Source organism: Amblyomma mixtum, chromosome 6 (assembly GCF_055824585.1).
Source record: "Amblyomma mixtum isolate Tamu chromosome 6, ASM5582458v1, whole genome shotgun sequence".
Classification (NCBI taxonomy): domain Eukaryota; kingdom Metazoa; phylum Arthropoda; class Arachnida; order Ixodida; family Ixodidae; genus Amblyomma; species Amblyomma mixtum.
The window spans coordinates 15,594,721-15,622,121 of record NC_143017.1 but is presented as its reverse complement, the minus strand read 5'-3'; the positions used below and the strand labels follow the sequence as shown (position 1 = coordinate 15,622,121).

The window sequence follows — 27,401 nt, the reverse complement described above, 5'->3', positions numbered from 1 at the left end:
AGTCGGCACCAGCGTAACGCGGGATGCTTCCCCCGACCTCACGCTCGTCCGCAATGCCCGCAACTATGAGTGGCTGAATACAGGAGAGACCCTAGGCAGCGATCACTACGTGCTGCAGACCATCTTCGAAAGCAACAAGCACAGCAAACCACGAGGGCAAGCCAGAATTACAGACTGGGAGACATTTAGGAAGGACACCAAACTAACCACATCCGAAAAAATAACCAGCTACGAAGATTGGGCGGCTTCCATTCTGGACCTTAAAGAAAAGCTCACAAACTGTCGCCACCACGGAGGGCCACCCAGCTGTTGACAACCACCTCCTACACCTTTGGGAAGCAAGACGTAGTCTTATAAAACGGTGGAAAAAAACAAAGACACAATCGGAAACTAAGACTTCGAATAGCCAAGCTTACTATTCATGCAGACCAATACGCATGGGACCTCGCTCGCACCAATTGGCTAACGAAGTGCGAATCCCTCAAAGGCCGCCTAGACACCAAGGCTACATGGAAACCTTCTGCGATGCCTAATTGACCCTCCGAAAGCGAAGAGTGAACAACACAGAAATTTGCATCGAGCCCTACACAGCTTTCAAGGCACGGATCAAGAACTCGTGGATGAACTGACGCGTCGCTATATCTGCACCGCGCCAGACCCACAACCCTACATTAAGGAGTACCGTGGGGAACCGAACGAAGACCTAGACAGAGATTTCACTTCAGAGGAAATCATTGCAGCACTAGCAGATATGCGCCGAGGCAGAGCCCCGGGACAAGACAAAATTACTGTCGGACTTCTGGCCAACCTCGGCACGGAGGCTCTGCAGCAACTCACGGATTACATAAACGAATGTTGGCGTACCGGCACCATTCCACAAGCATGGAAAACAGCCAATGTACACTTTATTCCCAAACACGGCAAGAAAATCAGCATCGAAAACCTGCGCCCCATATCCCTCACGTCGTGCGCAGGCAAACTCATGGAAAAGGCAGTCCACACGCGTCTCTCTAATTATCTTGCGGACAATGAGCTACTGCCACACACTATGTTTGGATTCCGGGCACACTTGTCCACCCATGATGTGCTTCTGCAAATCAAACGCGAAGTCATTGATCCCGCACGCACAAACAGTAACCGAGCGCTTCTAGCACTTGACCTGAAGGGAGCGTTTGACAATGTCAAACACTCCACAATCCTCAACAACCTCCACAGCATGAACTGTGGGCAGCGAGTCTACTCGTACATCTGCGATTTCCTTACGGACAGAACCGTCAACATCAGCACCGGCACAAAACACACAACGCAAGTGAAGATGGGCACGAGAGGCACTCCGCTAGGGGCTGTACTATCACCACTTCTCTTCAACATTGCACTCCTAAATCTCCAACCTCTTCTCAATCAGGTACAGGGCATACGCCACGCCCTGTACGCTGATGATATAACCATCTGGACAACCACGGGAAGTATGGGAATGATTGAAGGACAACTACAAACAGCGGCGACAACAGTTCAAAATTATGCCCGGGCGTGTGGACTAACGTGCTCACCCGAAAAATCCGAACTCATAGTCTTCCGTCAACGCAAGAATCAAGACACCATCAATATCCGCATAGACAACTCACCCATCAAGGAAGTTCAGACCCTGAAGATACTCGGTCTGTACATAAATAGCAACGGCAACAACCTTCTTGCCCTCCAGAAACTACGGCTCGTGAGCGAGCAAGTCGCCAGGATGATCGCCAGGATAACGACGCGCAAATCAGGGATGCGAGAAGACGATACTCTGCGACTGGTGCAGGCTTTCGTTGTAAGCCGCGTCGTCTACGTAGCGCCCTACCTCTGCCTTAAGAAGCGTGACATAAAAAACCTCGACATCATAATCAGAACTGCCTACAAGAAGGCCCTGGGACTCCCTCTTGCGACATCGAAGGACAGGCTCTTGCGACTGGGTGTGCACAACACGATCGATGAGCTGATAGAGGCACACCTTACGGCGCAGGTGGTACGGCTCTCCACAACTCGAACTGGCCGACAAGTCCTGAGTGATTTAAACATCAATTGCCCCCGACAGCTAGACACCAAAACCGACATCCCAGCCTCATGGAGAGGACAACTCAAGGCAGCTCCACTACCCAGGAATATGCACCCTGATTTTCACCAGTCAAGACGACAAGCACGAGCCGAAGCCATGAAAAGACACTACGGCGGGCGCGAGGGCGTGTTCTATGTCGATGCTGCGGGTCCCGAGCAGGGAATGACTGCCGTCGCGGTAGTGCACCAAAATACAACAGTCGACGGACTAGTACTAGCTAGCCAGGACATACTGGCTGCGGAAGATGTGGCGATTGCTCTAGCTGCAACACACACTAGCTCAATATACATTCTCAAGAGTCTCTCTCTCTCTCTCTCACAGATTCACAGACAGCGTATCGCGATTACCTCAGGGGTAGGGTCACACCGCTAGCAGCTAAAATCCTGCAAGATAGCTACATCCGTGGCTACCAACCCACACACAAACACTTAATATGGGTACCAGGTCACCAGGGCATCCCAGGGAACGAGAGCGTACATGCCTCAGCCCGAGCATTTCTCCCCCGGGCATCCAGTGCGGATGCCGTGGAACCTCCTACCCCACTACTAACTTACAATGACATACTTCAGCACTTAAGATTATCCCGTCGGGTCTACCCTCCGCCGGCTAAGACACTAGATAAAGGGGAGGAACAACACCTCCGAAAGCTACAGACCAACACTTATAACAACCCACGAAGACTACATGCCATAGACCCGGAGTCATTTGACTCACAATGCAAATTCTGCGGGGAGAAGGCGGACCTGTACCATATGGTATGGGCCTGCCAACGAAATCAGGCGATCACTGTTAATAACCAGCCAACGCAGGAGGGGTGGGAGGCAGCTCTGTCCAGCTTGGACGAAAAGAGTCAAAAGCAACTCATCGAAAGAGCCCGGACAGCAGCCTACGCCAATGGGGTTCCGGACTGAGAGCTCCAACCCCCGCTACAACCTCCTAAACCATTTCATTAAAATATTTTCACCACCACCTCGTCCCTCTTCACTCTCGCGTCGGCGGCGGTGCCAGACAAGAAAAATCTGGAAGCAACTCAAAGCCACTCCCGGCGTTTAACCAATGGGGACGCGCGCCCGACGCGAGAAGGAGACTGCTCAGCTGATACTGTGTGTATGTGTGCGTCTGCCTTGGCGCGAGTAACAGACAGACGTGGATCAAGCCAAGTTCTTCTATATAAGAAGGGCGTTGACCGCTGTCGACTAGTCCGAGCCGCCGTTCAAGCTTAAGTGAAGCGCGCCAGCTCGACTACCGGGATAACACCACTCGCCCAGCCGCGGTTCAACGAGGTAGCGCGTGCCAGTCTGCGGGACGGTACCGTCGTGAACTTCTGGTCGTCGGACTGTTGCGGTGCCCGGTGAACAAATTGTGTTTTGTTTGTGTGCCTCTCTCTTGAGTTAGTGCATTTTAGGTGGAATATTTCCTTTGTGTTGCATTGCCTCTCGACTGTAACTTTGCACGAGTTGCTTTATTTTGTTAATCACTTTGTATGTGTTTGTACAAGTGATTGCGAAATCATCTCTATCGTCTCATAGCTGTATAAGCTTTGTTTTGTTTGTGAACCTTTGGCTCCGACCCATTCGCTGGCTTGGGACCGGCGAAAGCTGGGCACCATACGACCAAAAATCTCTTGTCCCTTGGTAGCTGTCCTCCGCTGAGCTTGCCATGCGTAGTCGAGGGCATCTTCTTTGAGTCCGAGACCGCTACCCCCCCCCCCCACGCTGCAAGGGTGTCTGGGAACGCACGCTAAAGTTCGCGAAGCGATGGAGCCTCTAGGCAATTAACTTTTCGCGTCAGAGATTTCCGCGGCCACTTTGTCAGTTATGCAGCCGGAGGTTCAGTATGACTTCGTGGGACAGCCGTGCGCTGGCGTTGATTGAAACTGATATTGATGATTTCTTAATTACGCGATAAACTGGCTTTTTCAATTCTGAGTTGATTTTCATATCTATATTTCTTTCAATCCCTTCCTAAGAGAAAAACACCCGAGAAACAAATAATTGTCTATGATGATGCAAGCTTAAAATGTACGCCGCCGTACAGCACAATGAATTTTGTTTGCACAGTATTCTGTTATTTATCATCTCCGCTTTGATCTGATGCTCTAATTACATTTAATTACTCCCACTAGGAGCGAAAGCACTAAAGAAACGGCTCGAGGTCTTTTCTGGGGCAAATACCCGGGTCCAGGTTTGAGCCCATGTGTTGTTCATCAATGTTGCGGCCTCTTTGCACTGCTAGTCCCGTGAAAGGGCCGACAGAGCTCCCTTCAATCTTTTGGGGCCTTTGAGCCAGCAGCGCGGCTTAACAGAAATAGAGTAGCATAGTGAAGGTGTCTGTTCTGCAAGTAGCCACAGTGTAGCTGGTTAAGTGACCCTTAGTGGTCCGCCTTGCTAGCAGCCTGTTTCTATACAATTTTCTACACAGGGCTCCCCTGGCCTGAAAGGACCCGCGGGTAGGGACGGGTCACAGGGACCTCCGGGCCCCATGGGTCCACCGGGACTGAGGGGACCACAGGGGGAATCGGGCAAACCGGGCACGCCTGGCAACCCGGGACCACCTGGACCACCCGGAAGACCCGGCGAGCCTTTCGGCTATGATGCCGCCGCACTCCACGCCATTATGGGGTAAGTAAGCCACTGACTTTTATACCAGAATACTTTCGAGTCTGGCTTCCATCCCCCGGTTACTGTACGGGAATAGCATGATTGAGCGAAGGCGGAATCGACGGCCGCGTTTCAATAGAGATACATCAATTTTGTGAGGCAAGTGTTGAAATCGGAAGATGCTGTTGTGAACATATTGATGGAAATTGCCTAACTTACCGAAGTGTGACAAAATCTTTGTTTTAAAGTTTGTCCTGTAGTTACACGGAGTAATTAATACTGCCACGGAAACCAGCGGGATGGTTAATCGTCAATAGCTGTGAGACAGCTTATGTGTAAGATATGTTACGAACACACTGATGGGAACAGGGTATTTTTCCGGCGCGTAACAAAATTTTGCTTTGCAGGCTTGTCCTGCGCTTGCGCCCAGTAGTTAAGGCTGGCATAAAAATTCAGTGAGCTTCATTATTGGCAATGAATAGCACAAAATTTCAAGTCTCAAGGGCTGATCCGCGGATACATTCATTGTAATGTTGCAATTTTACCATATCCGAAAAACTGCTTTAATAAGCAACTTCTCTTCAGAAACGTGCGCTTGCCCAGAATATCTGGGTGCGTAATAGGACGTTCTGTATCGGGATTTTGCCCTCCCCCTTTCTAGAGAAAAAGAAACCACTGGAAACTGACGTAATGTAAGGCGAATAAATGACCGCTACCACTGGCGCCCATTGCTGCGGTGCGTCAACAGTGTTCGTCGTGGTGCAGGCAAGGCCAGGTGAAAGGACCGGACCCTCTGGCGGGCGATGAACCGGCCAAGCTGTTCGATGCCAATGTTCCGCTGGAGGAGAAGCAGCGCATCGTGTTCGACTACTACCGAAAACTGGTGGACGAGTACGACCGGTTGCGCCACCCGACGGGCCAGAAGGACGCACCGGCACGGACATGCCGCGACCTGGCAGCCTCGCACCCGGAACTTGCGGACGGTCTGTACTGGATCGATCCCAACGAGGGCGATGCCAAGGACGCCGTTCAGGTGCAATGTCGAATGGCCGCCGGCGCATCGTGCGTCTTACCGTCGCCCAATCAGGTGCGAGTTTCCTTTAGGACATTGCGGGTTTCAGCCTTTGGTACTTGATATTTTGACAGGACAGAAAGGTACACTGATGCCTAATCATTTTCATGAAAGACATTTGCATATCAATGACCTCGCCGAGGTATACAATTCTCTTGCTCGACAAAATCTGCTGACGTAAGCTTAGAAATGACGAAGGGGTAGACAACACGCAGAAGAAGTTAATTCTCGAATGTTTTTGGCTTTTATGTGCGTATTCGGTTAATTCATCAAAAGATTTTACTTATGCGTCCTTCATGCTATATCAAATCCTTTGAAAAAAGGTGCTGTGTCCTTTGATTTCGTGCGTATTCTCTTCCCCGTTGTGCACTTCGGTCTAAAACAGAACAGTGGATATGCCCGCTTTCATGCACGGCAGAATATTAAGCTGTAAAAAGGCGTGCAGAACTATTTTCAGAGTGGGAATCAACTTCTAGGCGATATTATCACTTTTGTAGTTTATACCTTGCGGAACAATCAGTACTACAAAGCCAAAAGATCGCCTTACGGTAGCCAATTTATGATATCAACGTTGTGATAATTCTACCCGTCCACTCAGCATTTCTGGTAACAATTCGCAAGAACTCGGCCTAGAAAAATACTCGCGTACGTCTAAAACAGACTGGAAGGAGGAACCAGAACTGAATGTAACTGCGAACGCTAAAACTTGAAACAATTTTCATTTTTTCTCCTCAATTGCTGTGTTTCCGGAGAGGAAAAATGTCGATAATAGGAGCGTGTGACCTGAGGCGCGCTGCAAAAAGAACCAAATAAGTGAGTGCGTCCGAGGAGTGCGTCTTGCACGTGAACACAGGGGAGGATTCCTCTACATTGGTCACAGGAACTCGTCCCCCACGGCGCCTGAACATCTCATAGTCGCGTTTTCTAACTTCGACATTGAGATCCTGCTCGCAGCACCCACGTTTTACCACCTAGACCCCGCAATGAAGCACGTTCAGCGTTCCATTGTGGCGCGGATATCTGTGGACAGCGCCGTTCACCTAAGGATACAGCTTAGCTTTGTCCGAAGTTGGCGGGTAGAGTAGTGAACTGGAGAACTTGCGGTGACAACATAGACGCGATAAAGTACCATGATAACTGGGAACTTGAAAACTCGCCATGGCATGTTGACCCTCACTCCGAGGTCCGTCTTCAACCTACACGTCTCTCTTGTGAAAGGTATTGATGACTGTGCAGCAAAGCCTGATTTTCAACGCGTTCAATGCTTACACGAAGCCCAGGGCGAAGAAGCGGTTAATCATGTTTACTGCGCACATCCGTAGTGTAGCTTTACAAACTACTTGCAGTATTTGAAGCACAGCATTTAGCTTCCCTGTGCTGCAGTCGAACGAAGGTACAACGATTTCGTAGGGCATCAGAAAACAGTATACATATGCCAGCAGAAAACCGGTATACATATGCCAAGTGCTTTTTTCACAATTTCTAAGTACCCTTTGTTTGTGTTTTCGTCCGCAGGTGCCAAGAAAAGCTCATTACGTGGGACGCAGCAAACAGACATGGTTCAGCGAGATGCAAGGCGGTTTTCAGGTGTTGTGCCTCTTGATCATTATAGGATGAAACCGGCTCGCGGCGGCGGGGCCGGAGAGAGAGGACGTGTTGGTTAAGAATCATTACAGGCCACGGTGTTGGCGCCATGTAAGCAGGGTGTACGTGAACGATGAGATGCAGCATTTTGGAAACCTGGCGTACTGGGCGTAGCTAGGGGCTTGTGGAGCCGGAATCATACAAGTCAAGTCCGAGGACTGGGCGTGAGGTGACCACTAGAACTCTGTTTCCGTTCAAATAAAGGCTGATAGGGGTGCGGTTAAAAGCACGGCGGCCATGCGCGTCCGCGATGGTAAAGAGAACCGCCTTTCAGTGCGACAATGTGAGTTCTACAAAAGAACACCATTAATCTGTAATTGTCAGTGCGAACTGTAAACTTGTGGCCTGAGATTGGAGAGACGGATGAACGGAGCAGTCTGTAAGGTCCACGCATAAATGACTGCGTGCAGGTCAGCAATATCGCCCAATAGACAAGCAAAGTGCAGAAGGTAAATGTTTAAATGTAGTGGAGATAGCGCTGACCCTTGTGGTACATCAAGAAGTGGGTGAAAGGATCCCACTTTTTTTTTAGATGCGGATGACGAATTCACGAGATGTAAGAAAGGTCTGAAAGAAGGTGTCAGGTGCTGGCGAGTAAGTGTATCCAGCGTAGCATCTCAATGAGCGCAGCATGATTGATTTGGTCATATGCCCTGTGCACATCCATGCCAATAGCTGTCCGGATACAGGCCGATCGAACACCGATCATAACCATGGAGGCCATCCTCTGTACCTCTCTGTATTTTAAGCCATCCTCTGCACCGAGTTGAAGACGAAAGCCAATCTGTGACGGATGATACCAGTTCTGAACGTCTAGCCACCACTGCAGACGGTTCGCCCCGCATATGTTCAAACAATTTCCACAATGTAGACTTGATAGATATTGGGCGAAGATTGGATATGTTGTCATGAAGTTTTCCGGGATTTGGAAACGCGATGATAGCTGCTTGCAGCTATTGCTGCGATATCTCTCGTGACTGCCAGGCAGTATTTAAAGAACCGAGGATACCTTCCAAGGAAGCTCATATGTCACGCCGTCAGGACCAGGGGCAGTGTGCAGTTTTGTTTGATCTATTGCAACGATGAATTCAGACAAAGTGAACGGAGGCAGCATCCCGAAGATGGCATGAGCAGGTGGAAGGGCTCCTGTATTCGGCTGAAACATGAATGGGGCGGAGACCACAGGTGGTTGTGTGTCATAGCTGTAGAATAATATCTGCTCCATGTCAAACGCGAATTCATATGGGGCTTTTTCCGACGTGAGGCACGCGCTGGAAGCAGTCTCAGGGGAGCGTGCACTACCTTCCATTGCTCGGAAGGTTCTCTGAATTGACGCTGTAGTCGTGGTTGAACCCAGCGCAGAGAACCACGCCAACCAACGTTGGCGAGAAAGGCGACGTGAATGACGTCTGGCTGCAGCTGTCATCTAAACGTAGCGGAGCTTAGCCTCCATGGATTAAGGGTGTCGGTTGACGTGAACCTCTGCCTTTCAATGCTGTGCCGAAAGCTGAAGAAGCCGAATACCGGCTACTGAACCAGGTTCCCCGACCCATGATGATAAAGCCGCTTTGTCGACCGCCGCTTGCAGCATAGTGATGGTGTCGCGAATAGGGTCGAGTGCGTCCTTTGCTAACGAGGTGCGAAACGCGTCCCAATGAATCACCACGCACTGGCGACGAAGGCGGTGTGGTGCGTGAGTAGGGAGGCCGACCCGAACGTGATAGCGATCACTACCCCAGCAGTCCGGTTCCCGATGCCAGCTACCCGTTTGATCGCCCAGCCACGAGGCGAGGTCTGGTGAAAGTGGTGGCGTGCGTGTGTGGATGCTGCGCCGTGTTGACATGGAAACGTCATTATTGAGGATGCGCCATTGTATCAAGGACGGCATGCCCACGTTCACTGGAACACAGTAACTCCATTCACGGTGAGGGGCGGTGAAATCACCTGTGATGAGTATAGAGCAGCCAGGATGATGACGACGAAGCCAGGTGAGCCAGTAAAGTACAAGACGAGGTGCCCGCTCAGGGTAAGGGTTCCATGCCAAATCCTGGTATGGGGGTGTTGAGGATTTTGCGGGGTCGCAGCGGAGCACCAGACAGAGACTACCAGCGTGGCAGGCTTCTAGTTCCGGACTGCCCGTGCCGGGCGTGCGCCCCGAGCACGCGCGGTCCATCTTTATTCTGTTTCTAGCGCGCGCTGTAACGCCGATCTTAGCGCCGGCGCTTTATAGCGTCGCCGGGCGCTATAGGGCCCCCCGCCTAGACGGAACGACGAAATGTACGCGCCGACGGGGCAGAGATGGATTAGCCACAGCGGCAAGCAGGTCTGCAGGTGGGCCGGCAACATCTGAGGGGAGCTCCTGGGGAGGTGTCTCGAGGTACGCTGGTTTGAGTCGGTCGAGGGAGACGACCTCTTGACGACCATCGAGCAGGATTGTCGCTGACTTTGTCGTCCGGGTGAGGACGCGGTACGGGCCATCGTATGAAGGGGTAAGAGGCGCCTTTACAGCGTCTCGCCTGAGAAAAACGTGCGTCGAGGAAGCAAGGTCCGGGTGCACAAAGACTTGATGGGCAGTTGAGCGAGGCGGCACTGGGCGCAGGTGCTGGAGACAGTCCTGTAGGCGGTGAAGGTATTGCAGGGGTTGGGACGAGGGAGCCGAAGGTACGAACAAGTCTCCGGGAAGCCGCAGGGAGGTACCGAAGACGAGTTCGGCCGCCGAACAGCCAAGGTCACGACGCAGGACGGCGCGAAGGCCTAGGAGCACCATAGGGAGGTGATCTACCCAGTGCTCGCGATCCAGGCGCGCAGTAAGGGCAGCCTTGAGCTGGCGATGGAACCGCTCGACCATGCCGTTGGCACAGGGATGGTACGATGTGGTGCGGCAGTGTTTAGTGCCGAGTAGCCGGGTGAGCGAAATGAAGAGGGCGCATTCGAACTGGCGGCCGCGATCCGTGGTAACAATGCCGGGGCAGCCGAAGCGGGAAACCCACGTCGAAACGAAGGCTCTGGCAACTGTTTCCGCAGTAATGTCCGGAATGGGCACGGCTTCGGGCCAACGGGTGAAGCGGTCGACCATCGTCAGAATATACTTGTAGCCCTGAGAAGGGGGAAGCGGTCCAACCAGCTCGATATGAATATGGTCAAAGCGTGATCCAGGCGGCAGGAAAGACTGAGGGGGAGTTTTGGTATGGCGTGTCACTTTGGTGGACTGGCAAGCAAGGCACGAGCGGGCCCACTGGCGAACGTCGGTGTTCATGTTCGGCCAGACGTACCGCTGGGTAACGAGGCGCTGCGTGGCTCGAATGCTAGGATGGCAGATGTCGTGAAGGGAATGGAAAATGGCACGACGAAAGGCCTCCGGGATGAACGGTCGCGGTAGAGGCGATGATATGTCGCACCAGAGTGATCCGGGCACAAACGGATGAGGCACGAGCTGCAGACGGAGTGCTCGAGGGTGGTCACGCAGGGCGTGCAGCTCAGGGTCTTCAAGCTGTGCCCGCGCCAGGGAGGGCCAGTCCACAGCAGGTGGAGACACGCCGATGGTGGAAATGCGTGAAAGTGCATCAGCTGCCTCGTTGTCGGTGCCTTTGATATGTCGAATATCGGTTGTGAACTCCGATATGTAGGCCAGCTGACGAAGTTCACGGGAGACGTACGAGTTCGTACGGAACACATACACCAGAGGCTTATGGTCCGTGAGAACGTAAAAAGGCTGGCCCTCCAAGAAGTGGCGATAGTGCTGGATGGTGGAGTAGATAGCAAGCAGCTCACGGCCAAATACGCTGTAGCGAGTCTCAGCAGGCTGGAGCTTCCGAGAGAAGAAACCCAGTGGGTGCCACTCGGAGTCAATCTTCTGCTGGAGCACCGCGCCAATGGCCACGCTGGAAGCATCCACCATGACGCGAGTGGGCGCGGAAGTCCTAGGGTGGATGAGGACGACTGAATCGGCGAGGGCTTGTTTGGCAGCCGTGAAAGCAGCCTGAGCTTCGGGAGACCAGGAAATCGCAGAGGATGAGGACTTCGTGGTGCGGAGAAGGTCAGTCAAGGGGTGAAGAAGCTCGGCGCAGTGTGGGATAAAGCGCCGTGAAAAATTCACTAGGCCCAGGAACTCACGGAGCTTGCGTAGGGTAGTTGGTGCTGGGAAGTCCTTAATGGCCTGCACGTGAGAAGGCAATGGACGAATTCCCAGCGCCGAGATGTGGTGGCCCAAGAACTCGAGCTCAGAAGAGCCGAAGACACATTTCTGGGCATTGACGACCAAGGCAAACTCTTGGAGGCGTTGAAAGAGTTCCCGGAGGTGACGCTCGTGGTCCTGTGGAGTACGACTCGCGACGAGGATGTCATCGATGTAGGCGAATACCGCCGGGAGACCACGCGTCACTTCAGCGATGAATCTTTGGAAAGTTTGAGCTGCGTTGCGTAGCCCAAAAGGCATGCGCACGTACTCAAACAGTCCGAAGGGTGTAGTGATGGCCGTCTTCGGAATATCGGCCGGCTCAACAGGGATTTGGTGGTACGCCTTGACAAGGTCCACTTTACTAAAGATCTTGCAGCCATCCAGATGTCCAGTGAAGTCTTGGATGTGTGGAAGGGGATAGCTGTCGTGGACCGTGTGAGCGTTGAGAGCCCGGTAGTCGCCACACGGACGCCAGTCACCCGGTTCTTTCTTGGGCACCAGATGGAGTGGTGAAGCCCAACTACTGGATGAAGGGCGAATAATACCCAACTGGAGCATGTGGTCGAATTCCCGTTTTGCAATAGCCAGACGCTCACCGAAGAGGCGGCGCGGGCGAGCTGCGACAGGTGGACCACGCGTGACAATGTGGTGGGTGATACCGTGCTTGGGTGGCTGATGTAGATTACAAGGCTTCGTGACCTCGGGAAAGTCTGCGAGGACTTGAGCATACGGGCATGACGGAAGCAGAGTTCGGATTCCAGTGGAAGCGACAGCTGATATAACGCCAGTGATGGAAAGGCGCGTCTTGCTGTCGATGAGACGATGGTGACGCATGCTGACGTCCAGATCAAAATGCGTCAGGAAGTCTGAACCGAGGATAGGTTGATGTACATCGGCAACGATGAAGACCCATCGAAACGTGCGCCGTAGGCCAATGTCCAGAGTGAGGGATCGGAGACCATACGTTGCGGTGGAGGTTGAGTTGGCCGCACGAAGAGTAGGTCCATGTGACTTGGAAGCACGGTCTGCTTTGGAGGCCGGCAGTACGCTGACTTCGGCACCAGTGTCGATGAGGAAGCGCAGGCCAGAAATGCGATCCATGACGACGAAAAGGCGGCCAGGTTGAAGAGCGAGGTCACACGCCGCCGTCAGTGATCTCGCTGCGCGTTTCCCGACCAGTTGCATGGTGGAGTGCAGTGGCGAGCGTTGTGCTGGAAAGTTCGGTGATACCAGCAGAGACGCGGACGGCGAGGACTGGACGAGTGCGGACCACTCGGGGAAGACGAACGGCGGCGAGGTGTTGAGGATAAACCGTGCGAGGCATGAGAGGACGTCCGAAGGGCATCGATAGAAGCGGCCAGCTGATCGATCCGGGCCTCTAACCGTGAAATGACGGCGGTCTCCGGTGGAGAAGAGAGGGCGGCGACGGAAGGAGAAGTCGCGTCGTGGACTCGATCAGCGAGCTGGGCGAGGCGATCAAGGGTCAAGTCGCCCGCAGCAGCCAAGACGATGCGGGACGACTGCGGCAAGCGTTGTAGGAAGAGCTGCCGCAACAGTGCGCCATTCGGGTCTGCATTGGTTTCGCCCAGGAGCTGCCGCATGCTATGGAGTAACTGGGAGGGGCGGCGGTCTCCAAGCTCTTCGTAGGTGAGCAGCTGCTGGAGGCGCGCACTCTCTGACGCCGTGGTGCGGTCCAGGATGCCCTGCTTTAGTCGCTGGTACGGGGTATCGCCCAAGGGTGCAGCGATGATGTCCGCTACCTCTTGAGCCACCTCAGAAGGCAGGTTGGAAAGTAAATGACGATACCAAGATGCCTCCGAGGTGACGTGGTGCAGATGGAAGACGGCTTCCACCAGATCTGCGGACACTTGGGCCAGAATGTTGGTAGGCGGAGCTGGAGAGCTGCGACGTCCCGTGGGCGCAAGGTAGCGTCAGGCGGAAGGTCGCCTGAGGGCGGTAGGTTGCTGGGGTCGGTCATGTCTTAGGCCGGAGTCACCACTGTTGAGGATTTTGCGGGGTCGCAGCGGAGCACCAGACAGAGACGACCAGCGTGGCAGGCTTCTAGTTCCGGACTGCCCGTGCCGGGCGTGCGCCCCGAGCACGCGCGGTCCATCTTTATTCTCTTTCTAGCGCGCGCTGTAACGCCGATCTTAGCGCCGGCGCTTTATAGCGTCGCCGGGCGCTATAGGGGTATTGCGCTATGTGATCACAAAGAATACCGTTTAAAACGTTTCTAGGCATGTGCTTCGCATTAGATGGGATGATGTGGTCGAAATGAAATTCCACTGTTGCCGATGTCTCGTCAACCCACTGCAAATAACTGAGATCAACACCAGTTGCTGTTGATAGGTTCTGGGTTAACGTAATTGGAAGAAGAAGTGGAAGTGGCATCGGCTCTTGAGCACCCCTTCTCCTTGATGTCTAACAAGCTACGATCTCCACTGCGTTTTGTGCAATCGGCATCATCTGCTGAATGGTTGTGGCGGCAGAGGCAACGATGAGGCTGCTCTGAGGTGCAGTTATCAGCAGAATTGCCTTCTCCACAGAAACGGCAGTAGGTCTCCGACTTGCATGCTTTGCTGCTATGCCCGAACCGTGAACAGTTTGTACATAGTAGAGGGCGGGGTTGCAGAGTGTCGACACGAAGCACAGTCGCCAAACTTTTAGTTCATCAGGGCAGGAAGAGCCAGCAAAGTTGCTATTACAGACGCAGTAGCAACACGCGAGCCATTTACCTATCTACTGCAGCGATATACCGAAAGCACTCCAAGGCCTGGATCTTGAAATTCTTCTAGAATTTCTTGGGAGAAAGATGCTGGGTCTATACATGTACAATACCCTTGACCCATGCAAGCTGTTCAACACTGAATGCTTTCACCAGCAGTGAGCTGAAAAGTTTGCACTGAAGTAAGTCTGCTATACAAGCGATGTCTGAGGACTTGCAGACAATGCCTCTACGGCCAAATGGACGCACTTCAGAGATCCACAGATAGTGGGCTGTGAAAGATCTTAGCTCCTGTTGAATTAGTTTGGGGGTTTTCATTTTGATCGCAACCTCACCGATTGGGACGAGAGCCACGGGATTTGCATCGATGCCATTTTTGGAAGGACTCAAGCGGCAGGGTTTGGGCTGGCAAGATTGCAAACCAAGCTGCCGACCCTCCATCTGGGAAGGTCAACGACATATCTCAGCGAAACGCACCTTCAGGTTCATATGAATTGCGTTTTAACCTAAACCTTGGCCAAACCACATAACGTAGAGCGGCCTAACCAATGATGAAAAAGCCGGAACCACCAGGAGAAGCAGAGAACAGCCGCAGCCAGCAAGGACTCGTCAGCACAGCACCACTTCCACTTCTTCCAATTACGTTAACGCAGAACCTTTTTACACCGATTAGTGTTGGTCTCAGTTCTTTGCAGTGGGTTGACGACACGCCGGCAGCAGTGGAATTCCATTTTGACCATATCATCTCATTTCATGCGAAACACATGCCCACAAACATTTTAAGCGGTATCCTTTCTGATAACATAGCGGAATACCCCCGTTATATGGAGCTCTCTACTGATTCCTCCACGAGCTGCCGAAAGGCTGCAGTTGGCATCTTTTCGCAAGATTTGGCATGGAGCGCTTCTGTCCACATCCTCTATTATATTCCTATATTCTTTATGGAACCTTTGGCTTTTGGAATTGCTCTGCACAAAATCCCATATCATGTATCACACGTTATCATCCTGGCTGATCATTTGTCAGTTTTAGTCTCCCTTGAAACTTCACAAAAACATTTTTTAAGCCGTCGCCTGCGATTTTTTTTCCAATCCACTTTAAAGGAGCTCAGTTTTGTCTGGTTTCCTGGACATGCAGGTATTCATTCAAACGAGGTGACTGATTACTTAGCAGGGTCAGCTCTTGGCGGGTCAGTGACACTTCCCTTCGCGAATTTCAGTCTGCTGGCAATTTCCAGGTTTCAGCGCTTCCAACACATATCAGCCAGGTTAAGCGATTCCTTATTAAATGCCGCTGATTATCAGCACTTAGCATATAATTGGAACGTCCGTTCATGTTAAACCGGGATGTGTGAGGTATCAATGACGCGGTTACGGCGCAGGATTTCCTGTTCAACTTTTATGTCTATACAGATGTGGATGGTCACCGACAAACCATATAATTCATGCGGGGACTTTGAATCTGTAGACCATTTCCTCCGCTACTGTCCAAAGTTCGCACTTCAGAGAAAGATTTAACTGGAGGTCCCTTTTTCAAGGTTAGGGCTCCCATTACCTCGGTCAGTATTATTATCGTTCGGTGCGAGCACCATAGGATTTGCATTGGGTTCAATTTGTCGAATTCAAATTTATTACATAATTGCAACTGGTAGGTTGATATGATAACTCTTATAAAATTCTGGGAGCTTTTTTTTCACTGAAATGGTGTTTATTATTTAACCTTAAAAATTCTTCTGTCGTTTTTCATCAATAATTTTTTTCAAAATTTACTCTTGGCTCCGATATTTTGTCGTAATTGCCTATGGAAATTTCTTTGTTTATGCCAGTACACCTTGGCCAGTCCCCCATGTGGGTATGCGCCACGTCTTGAGAGGAGTAGGAGGAAGAAGAAGAGTAGGGCAGAGGTATTTACTGAGGTGAAGTTTACAGAGATGCCATGTTTACTGAGGTGAAGAAGGAGACAAGTAGAGACGCACATATCACGATGCAAGCAGAATCGCTCATTGAGCATGTTGACCCATTATGGCAGCTACCTCTTCCACGCGGTGCAGTATGTCTCCGTATGTAGAGCCGTCTGAAGAAGTAGGTGTGAACATAAATATCAGTCTTACCATGTTTTTGACTTCAGAAACACGTGCAGCGATCTGGGATGGATGCTGTTGCGTAGCTAGTAAGCCGCGAGATTCTCGGTAGAGATTTGTTCTTGGAGGCGTAACGCCCACGCTTGAAATGAGTCCATGCGAATGCGTTCCCGGAGCTCACCAACCTCGTTAGCAAGTCCCCGGAAATTCCATTGATTTACACTTGGTGGCATTTCAGAAGCCATTGCGGCAGTTGTCTAAGTGCCCTATTAGAGTGATAACAAGGAGCTGTGGCTGTTGCACGACATAGCGCAGAAGTGATGCCGGGTCAGTGGCCATTTTACGGGTCGACTCATTTGCAGACGCAATAGCAGACGCCGGTGCAGGTGGGGTCATTTCTGGGACATTTGCATCACCGTTGACCGATTTGTTTTCGGTGAACTGCGTTGCAACAGAGAATACGTCCATGAAGGACTGACACTAGTCGCACAAGTACGGTTTGACATATGTCGAGGCTGACGCAAGCGCAGTCGCAGTACATGCAGCAAAAATGCAGTTACAAAGAACACCAATGACGCAACCTAAAAGGTACAAGAGGAGAGGAAGGTTAAACAACGCATTCAAATTCACTTGCAAAATGCATACAATGCATACAGGCAAAATGCAGCTTTAAATACTCATATGACAACTTGCTACGAACAAGTAGACATTTTGAGTCGCCTGCGGACACACCTCATCGGATCCCCGCAGGGAGGCGTCTGCAGCATGCAGACGTTGGTGAGTGGCGACACCACGGGGTTAACCCGAGCATCCGCAGGGACATCCCCGCAGGGGGATGATGGTGAACAATGCGTCACCACGGACCCGAGCATCCGCGCTTAGCCGTGCGTGGCATCGCCGTGTCCGGGGAAAAGGGGATCCTGGTGGTTGAGCCGATGCCGAGCATTTGGACCCTTAAGGCCCCTCGGCGGAGGCAACACACCACTTTGGCCCCAGCTTCCTGTAGACGGCACCTCCGGCCTGACCCGACCGGGGGAAATCGGCAGTCGCCTTTTCCTGTTCTCCTCTCCATCTTTCACTTTCCTATCTCCTTTCTTACAACTCTCCTGTATCCTCCTCTTTTCTTCGTTTTTTGCTCTTTTTCCTGGCGGCGAGGGTTAACCGTGTGTGACCAACTACCCTGAGTTGAGTCATATTAGGTTATAGTTAAGGTGTACAGCTGGCGTGGGCAGGACTTGCTTTCAAGTTCCTGTCGCGTCCCCCTGTTGGACTCCATGGTGGGTGGCTGGCACCATGACCGAAAAACATCAATTTTTTATGGCTCCCCCCCTTTCAAAACCTGATCGCTCTCTTAAAAGAGTGCGGAACGAAGCATCAGACTTTTTTTCGAAAAAGAAACCTACATTCTCAAAGTTTCATGTGATACATAGCAACAGTGACCAAAAGCAAGCTCGAATAATATCCCCATTTCTTGTGACCAAATGTTTAACAGATACCTTAGGGCCTGGCTACAAGGTATCCAAAATGTCCAGCGGCGACCTACTCCTCGAACTCCGTGAGAGCATCCAATGCTCGAAACTCTCAAACATTGCTTCCATAGGGGACATCTCTGTCTCCGTGACTCCCCACCGATCTCTTAACACAGTTAAAGGCGTTATCTCAGAAGCTGACTTCATCCATCTAACAGAAACCGAAATGCTTGAAGGACTTTCTGATCAAAATGTAATTGACGTGCACAGAATCAAAATCCGCAAAGACAACAAAGAAATAGACACCAAACACATGGTCCTCACGTTTAACACCAGCAGTTTGCCCAAAACAATCGATGTTGGATACCTGAAAATCACCGTCAGACACTACATACCCAATCCCCGCCGCTGTTTTAACTGTCAGAAGTTTGGCCACGGCTCACAGAGTTGCCGCGGCCGCAAAACCTGCGCGAAATGCGCTTCGAAGGACCACCCTTCTGAGGAATGCGACGCAGCCCTACGCTGCGCGAATTGTGAAGGAGATCACGCTGCATACTCCAGGGCGTGTCCGTCCTGGAAAAAGGAAAAAGAAATCATCACCATTAAGACCAAAGAAAACATTTCATTCAAAGAAGCGAGGAGGCGTTTTGCAGTTAACAACACATTCTCCTTCACAGCGAAACCAAACTTCGCTGATGTGGTGCGCGGGGGCGTAGCACCACACAGCGCTCCGGCACCTGCCGCGGCCACTTCCACCGCGCCTGTAGCAGTGCCATCCACGCCCCAGGCAGAGACAGCGAAAGCTGCTCTGCCAACTACAAGCCAGGGAGTGCCGGCCCACAAGTCAGCATCCCGCAGGACTTCCCCCCGTCGGGGGAGGCCTGACACCCACACACCTACGGCTTCTTCGCGGTCGTCCAGCACCTCTTCCGAGGTGATGGACCAAACTCCCAGCCCGCCTGCTTTACAGCGGCGGAACAGCTCTCTTGAGCGAAAAAAAGGCAGGGCTACCATAACGGCCCCAGAACATAAGTAAACCTCTCGTTGCTCCTACCCCAAAACATAAACATGGCTTTTCTAGTTCAGTGGAACTGTAGAGGAATATTGAGAAATTACGATGACATAAAAAACATTTTAGGGTCAATGTCACCCGTAGCCTTATGTCTCCAGGAAACGAATCTGGGTCCGCAACATATGAACATCCTGAAGCATTATAAAACTTTTAGACGAGATCGTGAACAGGCAAATAGACTCTCTGGAGGCGTCGCGATTGTCGTGCAAAGCGGCGTCCCTGCTCGAGAAATCGCACTCAAAACGAAGCTTGAAGCTGTTGCGGTCAGTGTCGTCAGCCATAAAACAATTTCTCTCTGTTCTGTATATATTCCTCCACATTCTACATTAACAGTCCACGATTTACAAGAACTTATCAATGAACTTCCAGAACCGTATCTAGTAGTTGGGGACTTTAACGCTCACTCCCCCTTTTGGGGAAGCGAGCACTGTGACTCTAGGGGTCAAATAATCGAAGATTTTATCCTGACAAACAATGTATGTATTTTAAATACAGGAAAAGCCACCTACTGCTCCCCTGCCTCGGGGAAAATGACCTTTTTAGATTTGTCTTTTAGCTCACCTTCTGTTTTTAATGATTTTAACTGGGACGTCATTGACAATCCATATGGCAGCGATCACCTCCCTGTACTAATCACTTTAACATCCCCACCGGAAATAATCCCCACAAGGCCACGGCGCTGGAAGCTTCACCTCGCCGACTGGTCACTTTTTAGAGCAAAGGCAACTTTAGAAAATATAGTTTTAGAAAATCTTACTATCGACCAGATAAACGAAAAGTTTACTAATTGTATCATAACTGCCGCACTCACAGCTATTCCTCAGTCGTCAGGAGTGACGCGACAAAACCATAAAGTATGGTGGACAAAAGAATGTAAAGAAGCTAAAAAACAACAAAACAGAGCTTGGGGTAAATTCCGTAGATATCCGACACATGAAAATCTCTTAATTTTTAAAAAAGCAAAAGCTAAAGCTCGGTACGTCCGTCGCAGTGCCGAGAAAGCTTCATGGCAGAATTATGTTTCATCTATCAACAGTCAGATCCCATCTAAAAAAATGTGGGAGCAGGTTCGAAAATTAAACGGTAGCTTTTCACCATTCACAATTCCGCTTTTAACAACACCCGGCACACAAACAAGCATAGAGGAACAGGCAGACATACTAGGGGAACATTTCGCTGCAGTTTCAAGTTCATCTCACTATACACAGTCTTTTTTAAACTACAAAAACACAGCTGAAAAACAGAGGCTCCCAACAAGTGGAGGCACAAATGAAAAATACAATTGTCAAATTACCCTCCAAGAAATCAATAAAGTACTATCTGCCGGCAAAAAAACTGCTCCAGGACCCGACGAAATACACTATGAAATGCTTGCGCATCTTTCCGAGCCAGCCGTGGACGCACTTTTAAGATTCTTTAACACAATATTCATGTCCGGGAAAATACCGGAAGCCTGGAAGAATGCTATTATTGTACCGCTTCTTAAGCCTAGTAAACCCCCAACTTCTCCTAGTAGTTATAGACCCATAGCCCTGACTAGTTGTCTTGCCAAATCCTTCGAAAGTGTCCTAAATATAAGACTAACCTTTGTTCTTCAATGTGGTGAACTTCTTGATATCCATCAGTGTGGATTTAAAAAGGGATGCTGCACTACAGACCACCTAGTCCGCCTTGAAAATACTGTCAGAGAAGCTTTTATACACAAGCAACACTGTCTTAGCGTCTTTTTTGATTTAGAAAAAGCATATGATACAACCTGGAGGTTCGGGATCCTCCAGGACTTAGCTGAGCTTGGCATCCGTGGCAGAATACTGAACTCAATTAAAGACTTTTTGACTAACCGTTCATTTAATGTCCGTCTAGGCTCAACCCTTTCAAGGGATTTTATTCAGGAAAATGGAGTGCCTCAAGGGTGTATTTTAAGCACAACTCTTTTTATTGTAAAAATGAATTCTCTTAACAAAATTATACCAAGGTCCATAACATATTCAGTCTATGTCGACGATCTTCAGATAGCGTGCACATCTTCCAATATATCTACATGTGAAAGACAAGTACAACTTACAATCAACAAACTGGCAACATGGGCAGACAAGAATGGTTTCCAGTTCTCACCACAGAAAACAGTGGCCTTACTTTTTTCGCTCAAACGAGGCTTGCACACAGATCCCACATTACACCTAAACCAAACCAAACTGCCTTTAAAAAAAGAACACAAATTTCTAGGCATCACCTTCGATAAAAAGCTTACTTTCCTGCCTCACATAAACGCTCTAAAGAAGAAAGCGTCGCTATCACTGAACATACTTAAAGTCCTTTCACGCAAACACTGGGGTTCTGATCGGGTATGCCTTCTACAGATTTATCGCTCTGTAGTACGTTCTGTTTTAGATTATGGCTGCATAGTGTATGGATCAGCAAGGCCGTCGTACTTGAAGCGACTGGACCCTGTGCACAATATGGGTTTGCGTCTTTCAACTGGTGCTTACAGGACATCACCCATAAAAAGCCTTTACGTAGAAACCAATGAACCACCACTTGCAGACAGACGAACAATGCTCACATGCTCATACATCTTAAAGATCCGTTCCCAGCCTAAACACATCTGTTACCCACTCGTTACAAAGTGTCCATCTCGAACACTATTTACCAACAAACCTCTAGCAATCAGACCACTTCTTCTCCGCTTTGAAGAGAAATGCCAAGAACTAGACATAATGAACATATTACCTAATATTGCCCGCAAACCTGATCCACTCCCGCCTTGGTACTGCCTGCCATCTGTGTGCGACTTCACATTAACACAATTTCGGAAAAAACATACACCACATGAACAGATATTACAAGAATATTTAGCACTCAAGGAAAAATACAGAGAATACGAAGCATTTTATACCGATGGATCAAAATCGGCGCACTATGTGGGAAGTGCTGTAGTTCAGAATAATTGGGAAAAAATAGTACGGCTACCTGAGTGTACATCCATTTTCACTGCCGAGGGTTACGCAGTCTTGGTGGCTGTAGAAAAAATAATAAATGAGAACATTGAGAACAGTATCATTTACACTGATTCTCTGAGCATACTAACCTCACTTCACCATAGAAATGCAGTGACACCACTAATTGGTAATATCATACACAACATAAAGAGCGCCACAATACAGGGACAAGACATAAAATTTTGCTGGGTTCCCAGCCACATTGGAATCACTGGCAATGAGAAGGCGGATGAATGTGCTGCGAAAGCTCGCAACAAAGAAATAAAGAAAGTGAACATCCCCTACAATGACTGTATGAAGTTGGTACAGTGCAAGCTAAGAAATAAATGGCAGTCGCAATGGAATATTGAACGAAATAATAAGCTCCACTTAGTAAAACCATTTATAGAAGAATGGAAGTCATGCTCCCACCAAGAACGTTTCATCGAAGTTATTTTATGCCGCCTCCGTATTGGACACACACATCTCACACACAACTTCCTACTTACAAAAGAAGACAAACCTGTTTGCGAAAAGTGCGGAGATGAACTAACAGTAAACCACATATTATTCTCATGTACAGAACTTGATTCACTAAGAAAAAAACATTTTACTACCTTTTACAAAGAACACATTCCTTTTCATCCAGCATTGATTTTAGGCAAAGATGCACTTGTCAGTATACCGTGTGTTTTTAGCTTTTTAAGGGAAGCCAGTATTCTTCATCACCTCTAATCTACTCACCCTGTGCTTCGCTACATACAATTATACACCTCAGCCACTTTCTCAATCACGAGAAGGAGGCTGAGGTCTTTATCTGAGCTGTTGGGAGCCTCGAAATCCTTGCCGAGCCAAGGATGTCTGCGGAGGTAACCCAACCTTTAAAAGTTTCTGCTATCAGACATTTTTTTAAAATTCTTGTCTTTCTTCAGCTAGTTAGTAAAAATAACTTTTAGGCCCTTTACACCACCGTTTTTATCCACTTTGTTTTCAAACTCTGCTCAAGCATATTTTCTCCATACCTTGTTCTTGGCGCATGATAGCCTTAGCTGCTTATGCGCCAATAAACCCAACACAACACAACACCTCATCGGAAGCAAGGAAAAAAAAGGAGAATATAAATTTATTGAGGAATCAATAAATGATGCATTTAAAACTAGCGTTAAGTCCAAAAACAAAGAAAGTCTGTCGAAGTTGCAGAATGCTAAATCGAAGCATCTGATATCTAAAATTAGTTCAGCAACCCGATATGCTCGAAACTTTGCTGAAACAGCTTGTTAGGTGGGCGGTGTCATCAGAGATGGGGTTCTTTTGTTTGCGACAAGATTCACATCGGCATCTAAGTGTTGAGTTATGAGGATCAGTGGCTAGTATGTCCCCTAATCAATTGAATGGCGGCCATGTATGACTACCGAAAGAATCTTTAGCGATTATGCGCATTTGCTTTCGGCTGTTTATACAGTTTGGATATATATTCGTAAAAGTTGTAATTGCTCAGATCAAGTGGCAGTGCATGCGTTTTTATAAAATGCGGATTTTTAAATCTCCTAACCACAGGAGGCAAGAAGAAACGTACCCTGAAAAGCATGCCAAGAACACTGCACAGTCGACTTAGGCGCCGATTTCCATGACAGTGTGCACACATGTTTTTCTTTATTATTTATTTTTTGATTACCCCGTTTAGACTGAGGGTGCTGCAGCAGGGGGTTACAGAATTGAAAATAGAAACACATCTTCATTTGTATAGAGCAATTGATGACCTGAAAGCCGATTCCATTTGCTTATGGAAAGAACAAAAAAATGAACTAGCACACTTAATAGTTCTGGCACGGTATTCAAAAATCTTAAAACGGTGATCAGTGCGAGCAGAGACATAACGAGGCCTGTGTAAGTATATTTCTTTTCGAAAGCCGGTTATATTTGAAACAAGAAATTAAGTCGTAGTTTTTTTCGGCTGGAGTAAAAAGATTCCCATCCTAATTCATTTGTCGTGTCGGTGCAGCTATCAATTATCGAGGCAAACCTTGCTGCTCTGTTTTCAATTTTTTCAATTATATTGGTCAGTGTTGTTGGCTAGGGTTCTTACAGCACAAGCATATTCGAGCAGTGGTCGAACGTATGTTAAATAGGCTGTTGATTTCAGACAGGAAGGTGCGTGTCTGAGATTTAGCTGTATAAAGGTTAAGGTCCTGGCGATCTTTGAAACCACGGTATAAATGTGCGTTTTCAAGGAAAAACCGGCTGTGAATGTCTCTTATGTATTCATGCTCTACTTTTGGCGCCACTATATTACTGTCGATGAAATAGTACTAGGATAACCTATTTTTTGTTAAGTGTAAAGGCAACATAAACGCATTTTTTAGTGGTTGGCTTCGTTTGCGCTTCGAAGACTGTTAAATAACACATCATAAATCATTTTGTAACTGCGCAACATCACCTTCATTCTTAATTTATCGGTATAAAGCGCACTCATCGGCAAAAAACCGTATACTTGTATCGATTCCTGAAGAAATATCATTTATAGATATTAAAAACATAAGTGGCCCCAAAACTGCACAGTGGGACACCGGGTGCTATATCTACATAGCTAGAATTCTTCACATTTAATACCACGAGCTGTCTGCGGGATGATAGACAGTTTTCCATCCAGACAAGTACTGTACGGTTAATATTTAGTTCAGCAAGTTTCTTAAAAGCAAAGGGTGTGAAACAGTAGCAAACGCTTACGAAAGTCCAGGAAAATGCAACTGACTTGTCCGTTGTTACGTAGATTAGATACGACGTCATGATGTAACTCATGTTGTGTCGTGCAAGATTCACCCTTACGGAACCAATTCTGTTCTCAAGCCAGTAAGTTGTTTGTCAATAAATGTGTCATTATCTCTCTATATATGAAATGTGTTCCATTACTTTGCATGGTAATGTAAGTGAAATAGGCCTATAGTTAGCTGTTTTTCTAACCTTTCGTTATGAATGGGAACGCTTGCAGTTTTGCAGCTGTTTCCAAGGTCACCGAAAGATAATGATTCGGTGTAGATTACATAGGGGCAACTAGAAATAGATTACGTATAATGTTTTACAATTCGGGGAGAATCGCCCTCCGGACTGGTCACCTTATTATCGCTAATTTTGTTTAGCAGTGATATGATTCTGATCAGGTGCATCTCTATTGATTTCTCGGCCGGAACAGAACTTACGCTAGTTAAGGAACTGCGGCTCTGTTTTCGTAAATATACTGACCGAAAGTTGTGAATCAGAGAATTAGCCTTTTCTGTGTCACCTAATAACGCCTCATTATTGAAAACTATTTCGCTACTGCCAGTTGGTTCTGCTCCGTAACATTCCATGTGCTTCGAAAATGCCTCGCCATTCGATTTTATTTTACTGCCGAGTTTTGAAACGAAAGCTTCACTACGGGACCTCGGGCTTTAATCGCGGACCATGCAAATTTGACCTTCAGCTGAGTTCGAGGTCAAACCATAGTAGAGCCATGGTGCACAGCCGGATGCTACACCAAGGTGGTCAAGAAGCTTAGAGGTCAGGTCAGGGTAGAGGTTTACCCACTCCACTCTCAAGGTCAAGTCAAGGTCGAAGAAGGTCAAAGCCTAAGTTGCTCATATGGGAGGTCACTTGAGTGACGTCATCAGTGACGTCATGACGTGACGTCATTTGATGAGAAAGCTTCACTATGGGACCTCGGGCTTCAATAACGGACCGTGAAAATTCGACCTTCAGCTGAGCTAGAGGTGAAACCATAGTAGAGGCATGGTGCATAGCCGGGTGCTACACCAAGGTAGTCCACAGGCTTAGAGGTCAGGCCAAGTTTGAGGCTGGCCCATCCTAATCTCAATGTCAAGTCAATGTCAAAGTTAAAGTTGGTTGTATGGGTGGTCACTTGAGTGACCTCATGAGGTGACGTCATGATGTGACATCACGGACCTGCCAGGTGTGCCGCACGGTGGATTATGAGCGCGCCGCTGCCCTGTCTCGGCGGCAATTGGCAATGGACGAAGAGCCGGAGCACACAGCCGTTGTAGCTCTGCGGCTCGCAATCATTGCTTAACCACAAGCAGCGCCTTAGCGTGGTCACGCTGTGAAACTTTCGCTTACACAACAGGTTTAAGCAAAGTTGAACATAAGCAATTTTTCCAAAATAGCGTCCCTTCGCAAGCTTTCTTTCCGTTTGCATTTCCTGGTTGCAGCACGCAAATTGCGAAGTGACGAATATCTCTAGTTTTATGAATATTTAAATATATGACCCTTCGTTTCCTTACTATTCTTAAACTGAACTCTTGAAACTATTAACATGCTAAGTGTTTTCCAGCATAATTTTCATGGTGGATTCAGTACTGTAACACAAATGACAGAATTCGTACTTGACATCAGCAGTTCTCTCAGTATAGGTGACCAGGCTGACGCTATTTTTATGGATTTCGCAAAGGCCTTCGATACAGTTCCACACCGTAAACTAATGGTCAAGCTGTCCGCTATACTAAAAAAAACTCGTCCCTAGTGAACTTTCGATCGAACTTCCTTTCCCAGCGCTTCCACTTTGTGCGCTCCAACTCTACCAACTCATCTTCAGTTAATGTTTCATCTGGGGTTCCCCAAGGTTCTTCACTGGGTGCTCTTCTATTCCTGCTGTACATTAATCGTATGCCATTTCTCGCTTCTGTAAACATACGCCTTTATACTGAAGTTCTCATTTTATATCGAACCATTAAATCACCAGCTGATCACGTTATCCTTAAAAAGTCGTTCGCTGATTTCAGCAAGTGGTCGAAGACGGAGCAAATCAATATTAACTTTTCTTTGACGGTCTGTATACCATTCTCACGATGTTCGTGCCCTTTTTTCTTCACATATTCATATAATACAGTCCATTTATACAAAGGCTACTAATACAGATATCTCGGTCTTCGGCTAACGCTCAAGTCACGATAAAAACACATTGACGTCATCTGCAATAAGGCCCTTAAAAGTCTAGCATACTTAAATCGCACCTTGCGCGCTGCTCGTCATGAAACAAGTATTTTAACATATAAAACACTCATTCGCTTAATCCTCGAATATGCTTGTGTTGTTTGGAATCGTTATAAGCAGTGCGAGATCAACCAACTACAATCTCTGCAAAAGAAGGCCGTGTGCTTTGATCGCAGGAGGTTTGACACGGATTCTTCTCCATATACTTTTCTTCGCCTACTATGCCTAATACTCTTGCCGCACGTCATCAGCTTGAATGTCTCAGTCTCGTATATTTTAGTTATTTCATATCGTTTTTCTTCGATGGGCAATTATACAACATTTTCAAAACATCAATCTATCAGTACCCATCACGTTCTAAACATTTTGCCCTTTTATGTCCGCACTAATTTCTATAAGTACATCAGTTTCCCTCATACCATTAAAGTTTATAATTCCTTAGGAGGCAACATATGTTAATTTCCATTACAAGAATTCCTACAAGACTCTTTCTAGTGTTGTATAAT

At 48.5% G+C, this 27,401-nt stretch overlaps 1 protein-coding gene across 1 annotated transcript in view; it reads left to right on the top strand.

Annotated features, from left to right (window-relative positions):
• LOC149338280 (uncharacterized) overlaps nucleotides 1-27,401 on the top strand; it is a 273,452-nt gene that overhangs the window by 239,129 nt on the left and 6,922 nt on the right. Inside the window, exons 41-43 of the mRNA XM_089550727.1 lie at nucleotides 4,517-4,716; nucleotides 5,461-5,782; nucleotides 7,283-7,354. Coding sequence (XP_089406853.1) covers nucleotides 4,517-4,716; nucleotides 5,461-5,782; nucleotides 7,283-7,354 — 594 coding nt within the window. The remainder of the gene's footprint in view (nucleotides 1-4,516; nucleotides 4,717-5,460; nucleotides 5,783-7,282; nucleotides 7,355-27,401) is intronic.